Genomic DNA, 12,883 nt, shown 5'->3' on the forward strand with positions numbered 1-12,883 from the left:
AACGACACGGTTTTAAAAGCTCTATCCGATACACCCGCAGCTTCGTGTTCCGCGTGGCGTTCGTGCGAGTTAGTTTAGCCCGGATAAGATAGCGAAGGTGTGCTGGAATTGTGCCGTTTGATAAGTAAGGGGATTGTAAACAAGCTGGTTAACCTTACGCCGTCCGCTAGGTGGTTCCAACAATTCCGTACTATCGTATCATAATTAATGCTAATTACCCTGGCGAGAGTTTTTACACCGGAATTATGCAACTTGGTGATAGCGGGACGTTCCGTTTGTTTTACTGACAATTAGATACGGTTTATGTATCTGGTTTATAAATCTGGCTAAAACGCCCCACGAAAATCACATTTGCCCCCGTCAAAAAGGATCGCGGCGATTTTATCGGTCTTATCTTAGATTTGCATTGCCAATCGAAAGCGTCAACAAGCATGTCCCAAGCCCGGACACTTTATTCGTCACTTTTTCCACATTACCGATCGGTGATCAGTGAACTGAAACCTTGTTAAAAATAACTACGACGCGACGCTGTCCTCTTAACGCAATGATGCGGCAGGGAAGGCGGACAGGATCGCGTTTTATTATGGCGATAAGTTAGGCGCCGCGAATGTCGTAATTGCATACTAAAGTAAACACACCTAGTAAATTAACCTAACCATGTACGGTACGCTATGAATCGTTTCTCTGACGAGGGTGGACCAGGCAATATCAATCTACTCGCGACCGTTAATTTCGTTATGTAACGTTGTACAGACTGGTCGCACCACGTTTCACCGGACCGCAATGTCCCTGCGATCTGGCCCGATCCATTGATCCGTTAATCCTGACTTACGATCATCGTCCGGCGTTAAATACGCCATATTTAGTGCACCGATAAAGGTTCAAGTTTTACGGTCTTACCTGCAACAGTCAGCGTGGCGTTCCTGCTGGTGACACTTCCGGCCTGGTTCTTAGCGACGCACCAATAGACGCCGCCGTCCTGTTCCTTTTTCCCGTGCATCACCTTCAGGAAGAACAGGGAACCTGCCGGTAGCAGGACCCTGTGGGACTTTGCGTCACCGGGTGACGTCCTGACGGGTTCCCCATCTTTGAACCATTCGATGACGGGTTCCGGTTTACCCTCTGCCTTGCAATTTAGGGTGACCGGCTCGTGTTTTGCCACTATTATGTCCGACGGGTGCTCCGTTATGCGGGGCGATCGATATTGCGCTGAAACAGAACGAGGAAGACGTTTACATGAGACAAAATGTTCGGACAGAGGAGGCAGTCTTGGTAGAAAACTCATTATCTCGAGTGTGGTTTTGCCTGCACGCCTCCGAGTATTACCTGCGACCATCGTCCGCGTCGAGGCCTTGACTCGGAGTGATTAATCAATCTCGTCGAGTTTACGGCAGTGACTGACAACGACCCCAGTGTCTAGACTTTGGTATTTTGTGGCTACTTGGTGTAGCCTGTAGATTGGCTTCGCGTCTCATCGCTCGACTCCGAGACCGAAAGGGGGAAGAAGCCCATAATCGTAAATCTTAAAACCGCGACCCTGGCATTGTCGCGACGAGATGCAAAGCCGTCTTCACGCTATTGATTCAGAATAGTCCGACGCCTCTCGAGACTCACCGAGACTTTGTTCGTTAATTCCGACATGACAGTAGGGACAGTGTTCCTCTTTGAAGGAGGAGCTTTCAGCCCGTTCGTTCGCCCGCTAATATTCAACGGTATTCAACGGGAAATAAAGTACCTACAACTTGCGTCAAGTGTTCAGGTTCCACGAAGGTCGAGGTTCTCCCCATCAACCATGAGTGCCCTTTGTCAACGTGGCAAGCCATCGAGCATCTTCATTCTCCTTGGATTCGCGAAAAGCAGTAAAGGCTGCTCAAAGTTCTAACCGACTGTTTCAAATCGGAATTCACACTGTCAAACAAACTGACTACAGTATCCCCACACCGTGGTCGGTAATTTAACCGTGGAACTCCGACGTTTCTTAAGCGAGTGACACATTGCAAATATCAACTCGGAGATGGTACGTTGCGAATCCAACACAGAGACTCGGTAACCGGTTTCGCGGTGTCGAAAAACTGTGATATAAAGTGAATAGGCAAACTCTGTGTATCAGGTGTAACAGGCCTATCATTGCGGACGAATCGTTCCGCTCTGGCAGGCGTGTTGTACCTGCTATTAGCCACGTTCAGGCTGGAAATTTGTTATCCAGTAGCATGCTCACTCGTTGTACGTATCTAAACGATTTGTAATGAATGTTTCATTCCGTGTCTGCCAAGTTATGATTGGATCGGACAGTTGGGAGAGAACATGACGTCTGCATGCCACCTACACTTTACCAGTACGGCATGGCAGCGTGAATTCTGTGTGATATCTACATAGATATAGAAAGTAACGACTGAGTGGAAAAACTTGCGCGCAATTTATGTCGTGGTGCGAGTTAAAAAAAAAAAAAAAAAGAAAACAATATTTTCGCCGAAGGAAGAATCGGGCCCGGTTATTCGTTTCCTATATATATCTAAGCGAATCGACGAGACGATTTGGACGTATCGGTAATTAATTGGCGAGGCTGTACGATACAGCCTGGGATACGCATCGATCCGATTAATCGATACCCGACAAGTTTTCTTCAAAGCTATTACTCGAAATTAGTTTTCTTACGTGAATGAAGAGGTGGTGGAGGAGCAGGAGGAGAATGAGGGGTTGGAGAATCTAAACAAAAACTCTCCGCGGGAACCTTTGGGAATTATGATCAAAACGAAGTGGTTTCCAACCGAAGAAACGAGAGTTCGGATTGAATGGCTGAACTCGAAGGACGAGGACAGCGACGGCGGAGTTCCGACCGCGGTACCCACCACCATTCATCATCCATTACCTCCAAAAGATGGAAGACGACGTAAAGAAAGACAATTTCTTTTTACAGCTGCCACCGGCTGCCTGCACAGTTCAGTCCGGAAGTTATACAGGGACGAGTATAAAGCCAGAGCTCAAAGCAATAACCAGATTGAAACGCGGAGCGTATATTTGTCCCGGTTGATCTTCGCTCGGTGTAAAAAAAAAAAAAAAAAAAAATCAAAGATGAGACAAAGGCGTTCGTCGAAGAATCAATTCGGACAAATGAGTTGCGGGAGCGTTTAGGTGTGTCGGTATGCCGCGGTATTACGAATGATTGAATTTGCACAAAAACAGACTCCGCGAGTGAGCGAAGGTGCAGGATTTGCTCGGCAGCGATTCATATTTTATCATCGCGAGCGGTGCAAGTAATTTGCATACGTGCTCGAGGCGAGCGAAAAGTAATTGAAAAGAGGAACGAGGTACGCGGGGCGCGTTGCGTAATGGGATTTAAGAGGGAGCGAGGTAACTCAGACTCGACTTCCCAACAACGAGCAACCGATGCACCCGGCACCCGGATACCGGGAGCAATGGCAACATACCCCGCAGGACCAGCCAACGGATGATAAAATATGCCTCCCACCCACCCTTTCAAATAAAACTGGACGCGAACGAACGCGTACCCATGTTTTATGCATATCTCTGAATAAAATATGATTACAAAGTTCTTTTGATTCAACATATGTAGCCAAGCTTCTCTCAACTCTGACCGGCAACTGTGTTTACCATACTCAGGGATGCGCGGTAAGTGATTCCTGTACCTCCCCGGAGTAATTTTCGATTCAACCGACATTTTCGTATCAGAAACATATCGTTGGGCTAGGCTAGTTGAGATTAAGATTGTTACCTTTCGTTTACAATCATTTCGCACAAACCGCGGCCAAGCCGAAACCTTGAGAATCATTTGCGGAGACTTTGATGAAGTTAATTTCATACTTTCACCTTTGCTACGCATTTATGCGTCAGCTTTTATTTGAAAACAGTCTGAACTCATTTACGTGGCATGGGTAGGTGGGTATAATTGACAGGATTCCAGTTCCCCGTGCGGGCTCGGATTGTTCTTTATTTTCCTCTCATTACATCGTTTCCGTTTGCAAGGTTATAATGAGTGTCTGCAGAGGGTGAACAACAGCAGTTGGAATGTCTATCTCTAATTCCTACAGAGCCATGGCCTGCCCGATTTATCGCTATTTCAATTCCCCGTTCCTCCTACATTCGCGCGTAGTTTGCACATGGAGTTATGAAACGTCGCCTCATCGTTAGAGACTTTGCATTCAACACTAATCCTGACAATTGCTCTCAGCTTTTAGAAGGCTGATCGATGTTTGAGAACAGATCTTGTCACACAGAAAACCTGAAGGCGAGAACTTGTTAAACGAGAAAACTGGTGATAATAATTCCTCGGGCGCGAAGTTTAATCGAGAAATTTTTGTTCCGACACTTTTTAAACTGATCAGAAAGTTTAACAGAGAAATTCCTCTGCATGTAGAGAGGAGCTTGCGGGGAAAGCAGAGAGCGCTGAATCCTCCGCTGCGGAACGTTTGAAGGTTGTTCGCGCGAGATGTGACGATGATTAATGAAAAGCAGATATCCGGACTACGCCGCTGACCGTGCCACACGTGATATACGAACTCATACTCAGCCTAGATCAATAAGATATTAATTAACCTAGTTAGCATAGCGGGGCGTCCGAAGGGACGAGATTCGCTTATACGGACGATAAAATTCAACCTTTCTCCTCTTCCAACAAAAGTCCTACCTGCAAATTTTCCCTCGCCCGTCGCAATCTCAACGATGAATACTAAATTTACGCTCCAAATCCGTACCGTTACATCAACGTCAAGAGTCGAAATTTTTGTCCGATAGACTCGCTAGAGCAGAAGCACACGAATATACGTATCTTGTACACAGTCGTGACCACATTGAAGTTTCTATTTCAAACGTGTACTATTTTTTCCTGAATGAATTACGCGGATTTTGTTCGATATGTTTGAGGAATAATTGATGCGGAGTATTTATATTACACTTTCAACTGTTAATATTATTTATGTTGATGATAATTTATGAAATTGTGTCAAGTTTTTGTCAACAGTTAAGAATTAAAGTATTTTTAATATTGAAGAAAGTCTCTCGAGTGGCTGAGTGTGACTCTGTATATCTATACGTATTTGAAAATATTTTTCATTACGTATGAAATTCTTCCACGCTTAGTCGCGACGAATGAAGATTTAGTGGTCACAGATAAATTGTACATACATATATCTGCAATAGATCATTTTTCGGGGCGTATTTCATTAATTCTTGAGGAAAGGATTTATTACGCTTCATCGTTGATTATAGGCGTACGTAACGCAGGATTAAAATTTTCTGAAAAGTGTAACACATACTTCGATTGTAGCATATATGAACCTACATATATCGAGTTTACAAACGAAAACTAGAAATTTACTCGTCAAAGAGTGTTATCTTGAAAAATGAGATTACAATTCAGTACAAAATTTGCAAGTTGTACAGAGAAGTGGGCGTGAATAGGGGCGTATAGATTTACACGGTCCCATTATAAACCCGGTGCATTAAGATGATAATGAGCAGCACAATGTCAGGTTAGAGCGGATATAACCTGTATTTGAAACAGCGGTGAAAGGGTTAATTATAATTAGATGAGGGGCGCTTTATGCGAGACAATAGGCCCGGCCGCAGCGTGAAATAGCGAAACACGTTTCCGAGGATCACGATGAGGAAGATTTGATACGGCGACCAGTGCAAGCAGCTCCGGGGGGAGGGAGGGCGGAGACAGGCGGAGGCGAGTGGAAGACCCGAATTGAAAGGAATTTCGTGGGAGATTTTGGGATTTCGTTGAGAATTCAACGGCCGAGCCTAGCATTGAAATGGAAATTACGAAAGGTGCGGTAACGAATGGGTATACGGAATATATGTACAGCAGTGTATACGGGAACCGGGTCGCCGGGAGCTTGCCGCCGAAGCTACTCGATGGGCCGAAGAGCGAGAGAGAAAGAGAGAGAGAGAGAGGGACGGAGAGTACCAGGTCGAATAAATTGAAAATTGGCCTCCGCACGATATGATTTACGAACGCGTTTCGGGGATTCCCAATTCGTGCGCGGTGCGAGAGACACGCGAGGTTAAAATCACGGGTGTCGGATGAACGTGGCGCAGAGCTCAACGCAGCAAGATCATTAGAGCCACGGTTGGTTCCCCGAACGTTTACACTCATCCTCGAGAGCATCTCGTGATAAAGACATTAGCGAGCCAACTGTACGGGGGATGAGAAACAAAGAAGGAACGATATTACGCACAATTCTTGATGGGTAAATTATTAGCCCGGAGCATTTCGCGAGTCGAGATCGGTGATAGGGGAGTGATAAAATATCCCTGCGTGGCTTTGATAATCACCCGCGGCAATTGTAAGAGAAGATTATTATACGTCTTGCGGAGGTCGTAATAATTTTTAATACCAAATTCTGAATTCTTCGGGACGCGAGTGTGGGTTTGTAGCCCGAGGAATCGAGAGCCTCGGAAAGACGCGGATTCGGACATAACATGCTTCTCCCGCTCAAGCGGTATGATCTCTTCGAAATCCCCCTAAGGACGAATTCTAAAGCACGTATCGTCCGAGAGCACGAGGCATCGCGAGGCCGCGGGATCCCTTGGCGAAAAATGAATTTCACGTTTCTTCGCTTCCAGGAGAGCCTTTTCTCCCAGCATCCGGATCCCCCGTCGTCCCGGGGAACCGAAACGATGGAGTAGTATCTCCCCGAGGGTTTGAGGTGGGTGTACGCGGTACAGTCATACCCCCGAGCTTGCAGCTGATTGAAAAATACAACATCGCCGAGGGCGTTCGGAGCGAGAATTTGCGAGAAAGAAAGTAAAATACGGTGTAAAAATGGTGGGAGCAGGTTGTATGTGGTACACGGTGCGCGTCGGGACGAGACGAGACGACCCGGTAAGTTTGAAATAAAATTTGTAAATTCGATTCCCGGCGTATAGATGTTTGTTCGCTAAACTGCGTTGGGACCGAAAGGAAATCGAATAAAATTCGAGCGTCGAGTGTGGTTTCGGCAAACACGCGGCGGCGCGCCTTTCTTTTCGCAACGAGGAAAAACATGTAACAACATGTAAGCTTATTTGCCGATGTCGCGGGGAACGCGGGAACGAATGAGAAGATAGGCACGTACTATGCTAGATAATTCACCGAATCTCGTCTGGTCGATTCCGCGGTCAATCCAGCTTCGACATCGCGTCGAAGTTTACCGACGCGTATACACTCGCGGATAGCGAGCAAGTTTATAGATTCCGCAAATATTTCAATATCCGAGCCCCCGGCGGAGCAGGATTGTTGGAATAGCTTCGGCGGTGGCGTACGGCTGCCGGATGGATCAGGAACTAGTTGTGGCCAATGGATTCCACTCTCGGTATATGCAACTACGCGTATGCACGCGCGTGTCTGCAGCTGGTATTCCGAATACAAGTCAACGGCATGCTGCTGGAGGAGCTTCCTTTCCCACCACGCGAACGATTCTCCCCAAGCCATTTTGACTGCGCATCAACGAAAACGACGTAAAACTTTTCACAATCGGTCGCATCCGTCGGATCAGCAAATTTCGAGGGACGACTCTAGGATTCCTAATTCGATGTTGTTGTTTTTTTCTGTTTTTTTTTATTTTATACTCGACATTTTAACGACTTCTTCATGTCGTAACAAACTGTCTTCATGAATCGAAAATTGCTTGAAAGAAAACCCGTGGCTGTGGATCAACTTTTGTATTATTTCCATCGAATCTCTGCATTGCATCCAAATGAACTACTGTCTCTTTCTCTATCCAAGGGGAAAAGTTAATCTGCATGCCAGCTGACTCGTCGTAGTAAACTCTGATGAAACAATTGAAGTTTAGTATGCGCAAAGGATGCTTTGGCGGCTGAGATTTGGCTTGAAAAAGTGCCCGAGTAGCAGCGGCAACGATATGTAGAAGGAATGGAATGGCTAGTCTGGATTGTGATTTTAGTACGGCGACGTCTAGCCAAGCGGAAGTATAAAGTGCAACGAACAACGGAGTGGCAGCCGTATAACGCAACGTGGAGTGAGAAACGTGCCGGTATAAAAATCTCTTATCTCTTGATTACCGTCTACTCTTTTATACCGTTACCATACAGACGTACCCTTCCCGATTTCAGTTTTCTACCACGTAGAATATACCACTCCATACCACCCCCCGATCCCATGGCGTGCGGAAAAATATGCCAGCGCGGAGTTTAACCCACGAATCCATCATAAAACGGCGTCGTAAAGATCAATCCATTTGTAGGTACAGCCACTTTTACCCCGCATATAATATCTCGTGCCTTCGGCTCTGAATCTCCGTGCAAATGCACAAATGTGCAAAGATACAGGAACCTGAAAGGGATCTGATTTTTATGCCATACAACTCGGGAGCCGACGCTGCCGCTCTTCCTCCTCCTCCTCCTCCTCCTCCTCCTCCTCATCTCTTTTCATTCTCTCAAGCGAATTCGGATAACTTTCTGATATTCCGCTGAATAAGCATGCTCGGATAAAAATGAAATTACATTTGCAATTGGAGATGCAAAGGCGGAGTTCGTTGTTTGCACAACAGTTCGATGTCGCTGCCGGCTTGTTGGGTAAAAGTTTTTGGCACCGTTCTCTGTTCAATTTCTCCTCCGACCATAGCCCCGGATATCTGTATTACTATTCCTCCGGCTTGCACCCCCCACAACGAACCTGGCGAGAGGGTCTCCTAACTTAATCGAAACGCCCTTCTCCCCGCGTACACATAGCAAAGGCGGACACGAAATTCATCATCCAATCACCACACTTACGACAATCGAAATTACGCCAGTCTCGTTAACGAGTGGACAAACGAACAAATCCGCGTCGACGGCGTCTGTGATATTCACAAAACGTATAACTAGCAACGAAACCTAATCACCAGACACGCGTGCCTTGCGCGTACAATTGTATCTCCTCACGGTGAACAAGGTTAAGGTGTTCGCGGTGTGACCACCACGTCGCGTCCAATCACCATCAGCTGTTTGTGGATCGAGTTTGTAAACGCGTTTCAGGTTCCAAGTGTTTTCCTTACTCGATGCGCAGGTCTGTCAATCTCCAAAGGCGCCCGTCCGTTCTCTCAATCATCGAAAAACGAATCGAAGCGTCGCCGTGGTCACTACCGCAAGACTCGACCAACAGCTGGCGCACCTAGGTTTTAAAAAAAAAAAGCAAGGAGAAAGTTCGTTCGTCGAAGACTCGATAGTTGCAGCAGCATCGGAAGGTTACACCCGATAAATCTAACCAGTACATACCTACGTTTTTACCCGAGGTTCTTGGGGTAAAGAAAGAAAGCGTGTCCCGTCCAAGACTTCGGGGTCTTTTGGACCCCCTGGGGCTCATCCGGAGGACGGGACGAGACTGCGGTGGGATGCAGCGTCGTTACGACGTCGCCTCGAACATCGCTTGTGGCTGAGGTCAGCCCACGACGCCCGTCGTCGACGACTCAATCCTACGGGATGAGCTGGCGCGAGGGCCAATAAAACGGAACGAGAGACTCTCGCGTTCTATCAGGAGGTCAGAGCGGGAAGGAACGAACGACGTTTGCTTACTCGACGACGACGACGACGACGAAGAAGGAGGAGGAGGAGGCACTGTGCCGCACTGCACCGTGCATCTAGAGTTACCGGCGTATGTATTCTTAGCTCTCACTCTGGCACACGACGTCTCCATTTCATCCATGCGCATGAGTCTTGCCATGTGGATGGGAATAATAATGTACTTAACATACCCATCTACGTATTTATAGGTACACGTAATATAGCCCCGAGGGGTTAATATATCTACCTGCGGTATAGAGCTCCTCGGATAAATAAACAATGAGCGTTTATAACGACGCTTCGCTGAATCCAACAGATTCCGAATGCTTACGGTCGTTGTTCAAGCGTCTGAATATCGCGAGGCGATTCGTAGATACAATTTTTATTCACAGCACCGATTCAAGGATGCGTTGTTACCTATCCTGCGGTATCGCGATGCAGGAGTTTCGGGTTACCCAAGATTAATTGACGTTTATATGGGTATCCGGGAAGCATGCAGGTAATGCGATACGTGATTTATCTAGTATAGCATATTCGTGCCAGTCCAGCGTCATAGTTGCTGTTGATTAAATTTCGTGAGCATCCAGGAAGAACGCGAGTATAATATCGCTTGAAGAATTAACAGGCAGCCGGGGTAGGTAGGTGTATAATACGAGAATCTACACCTCCGTAGACATAAATCCAGGATTACAAATACACCGAGTGGTGTTTCTGTATACGTATACCGCAGCTACGTATAAACACAATATTTGATTTGCCTGCAATCTATCCCCCGCAGCTATTGCCCCGGGGAAATACCTACTCTCGGAAATTCAATGCAGAATTTCACGTCTTTCAGACTTCGACTCGAGGCTGGTTCGCAAACATTTCGCATACCGGTGTATAAAATTTGAAACGCAGAGATCCTCCAAACATTTTATTCCCGAACAAAACGATCGTTGACAAAAAAATTTCTGCCGATAATGCAGCGCGGGCATGATCCTCGGAAAGCGCTGAAGCAGGCCCCGAATCCAAATCTAAGGTTGTCGAAACAGGGGTCCGAATTTTATTATAGGTAAAACGTCGCGTCGTTTGGTCCAGGATGTTTTACGACCGCGGTATGACTCAGTCGTTGCGATTCACGGTGAACAGTAAATCCGTGGTGGCCACGTGGGACGAGGAGTAAAACGATATTGTCTCTCCGCTGTGCGTCCTGGTTTCATTTATAACCTGCGCCGGAAGATCTCTCGCTGTAGACTCGGTGATTTCAGCACGGTGACGTAGGTGCGAATTCACCTATACGCGGTTTCATTGGTTCCATTGCCTCCCAAATTTCTACCATCAGGCTTTTTCGCCCGGCGTGGAAAAAGACGGTGAAAATCGACGCAATCACCTGCGAAAATTCTCCCCACGAGGGTTTGTCGGAAACGTGGAAAAAAGAAAAAAAAAACATTATCGAGGTACCAGAACTGGTTCCCGGGTAATCAAGCGTGTCTGCCTACGCATGCACGGCGGCTCGGCCACGAGATAAATACCCAAGTTTGCACGAAATAAAAGGAGTCGGCATGCAAACGACGGTATAATCACGGGTTACCAACGTCGCGAGGCTCATTCATCTCCCCGGTGACACATCAAGACATCAATCCCTGCACGCGGTGGAAATCTAGCGAGTTATTGGCGCCTCGACGCTTGGCGCACCCCGCCTTGTACTTAGTACCGGATGTCGAAGGTGTTTACGAAGAGGACTTAGAGACTTAGGCTCGCGACGTTTCGTCGCCCAAAGAAATATCCGTCCTAGTTGAGGATCCCGCTTCCCTCTTCAGAGGTATTCGTACTCAGCTTTCAAATTCACCGGAACACAAAATATACCCCAAATTGAATTTCAGATATACGTCAGACGTTCAGCTTGAATTCCAAAGGTTTTTAAACGAGTGTCATTAAATCAACTGTTATAAGCATTGATAGAAATTGAACGTGTCTACATTCAGTGTTTTAATTCACGGCAGCACGAGTACGAAAAAGGCAGAAATTAAGCATTGTTATACAATTGGTAGTTGGCCTGAAGTGGGATACCGTTTGAGAGTTTAACGTTTGTAACATATATCATGGTTTGACTCGAAACTGAGTAAGCAAGTTCGTCGAACATGCTGACGACGATTTAACAAGCAACGGATCATTATCTCGCTAGAAAGTTTGCACTATGCATAATCCCCAAAAAGCACCTCGGATGAAACAACCTAGCGCGAAGTATATTAAACCGGAAATTACCGATCAGCATTTACTTTGCAACTCAGGGATAACCGATATGACGACGTACGTTCAAACAAGTACCAGTAGAAACTACTCTTAGTTTTTGACTCGTTGAATTTTTTTACCCGGAAAACCGAGCACGTCAAATACGTTGGCGCCTCGATAAACCGGGGCAAAATAAGTAAGCTTCCGGCTCGGAGTCGGTGAAATTAACGAGAGAAACCCGGCCGATGACACGGTGTTCGATCAGCGGTCCATTCGAACGAACGAAGGAACGAACTGACGGTAAACTGATCTGCATAATCATTTTCGTCCTCATTACATCGGCACTCGCGTTCGCTCTAACCAACCGACTCGACTCGACTCGCTGCAAGACTTAATCAATTCAGGCCCGAAGCCAGCGAGGCAAGAGGCCCAAACCGAAAGAATCCCGCATTATAATCTTCATGTAGGAATGCCATTCGCGAGATATTTATGCGCTTTGGATCGTTCGCGGGAGAACGGCTATATCAACGCCGGTTCTCATCTGCACAACGAAATCACGATCCTCCTCGTCCTCCACCTCCTCCTTCTCTTCCTCCCCCTTCGCTTCGGACCGAGTTCCTTGTCCGATAGAGAAATGGCTTAATTAAACATCCAAACTATGCCCAGGTGATCTTATCTAATCCCGGCGCACTTCCCTAGGAACTAGTGCATCATGCTGCACCGCTGCACTCCTCTATACCCGGGTATATTCATAAGGCGTGCAACACGGAATAAGTGCCTCGGGTTGAGAAGGACATTAACTTCCGTCGTTCTCGTCCGCGTTAATTAATTACGAGAAGCTCGAATATCGTCGTAATTCATTCGTCGTTTCTGTCTCCTGCCTTACAGTCGCAAGGATATATATTTTGTGTTCCGAAAGTTTCGGCGACTAGCTTGACGGATCCTGTCTCATCAGGACGACAAATAAGAGAGAATGGAAAAAAGTTATCGCAAGCTCGCGCTAACTTGCTTCGTATCTCGAATGAATTTTTTTTTTTAACGCGTTGATGTCCCGAAGAGAAATGCCGACGGACGGGTAAAACTTCTGAAAGATTATGCCAAGTAATTAGTTCAATTTATCAACTCGCTGAAAAATTAAGCAGCTTGGTCAAACTTTCCAGTCTTG

The 12,883-nt window shown here is 46.6% G+C and overlaps 1 protein-coding gene across 1 annotated transcript in view; it reads right to left on the minus strand.

The window, feature by feature from the left end:
* LOC124302267 (roundabout homolog 2-like) overlaps positions 1–12,883 on the minus strand; it is a 213,805-nt gene that overhangs the window by 112,486 nt on the left and 88,436 nt on the right. The window contains exon 2 of the mRNA XM_046758230.1: positions 901–1,209. Coding sequence (XP_046614186.1) covers positions 901–1,209 — 309 coding nt within the window. The remainder of the gene's footprint in view (positions 1–900; positions 1,210–12,883) is intronic.

This window comes from Neodiprion virginianus, chromosome 4 (assembly GCF_021901495.1).
Source record: "Neodiprion virginianus isolate iyNeoVirg1 chromosome 4, iyNeoVirg1.1, whole genome shotgun sequence".
NCBI lineage: Eukaryota > Metazoa > Arthropoda > Insecta > Hymenoptera > Diprionidae > Neodiprion > Neodiprion virginianus.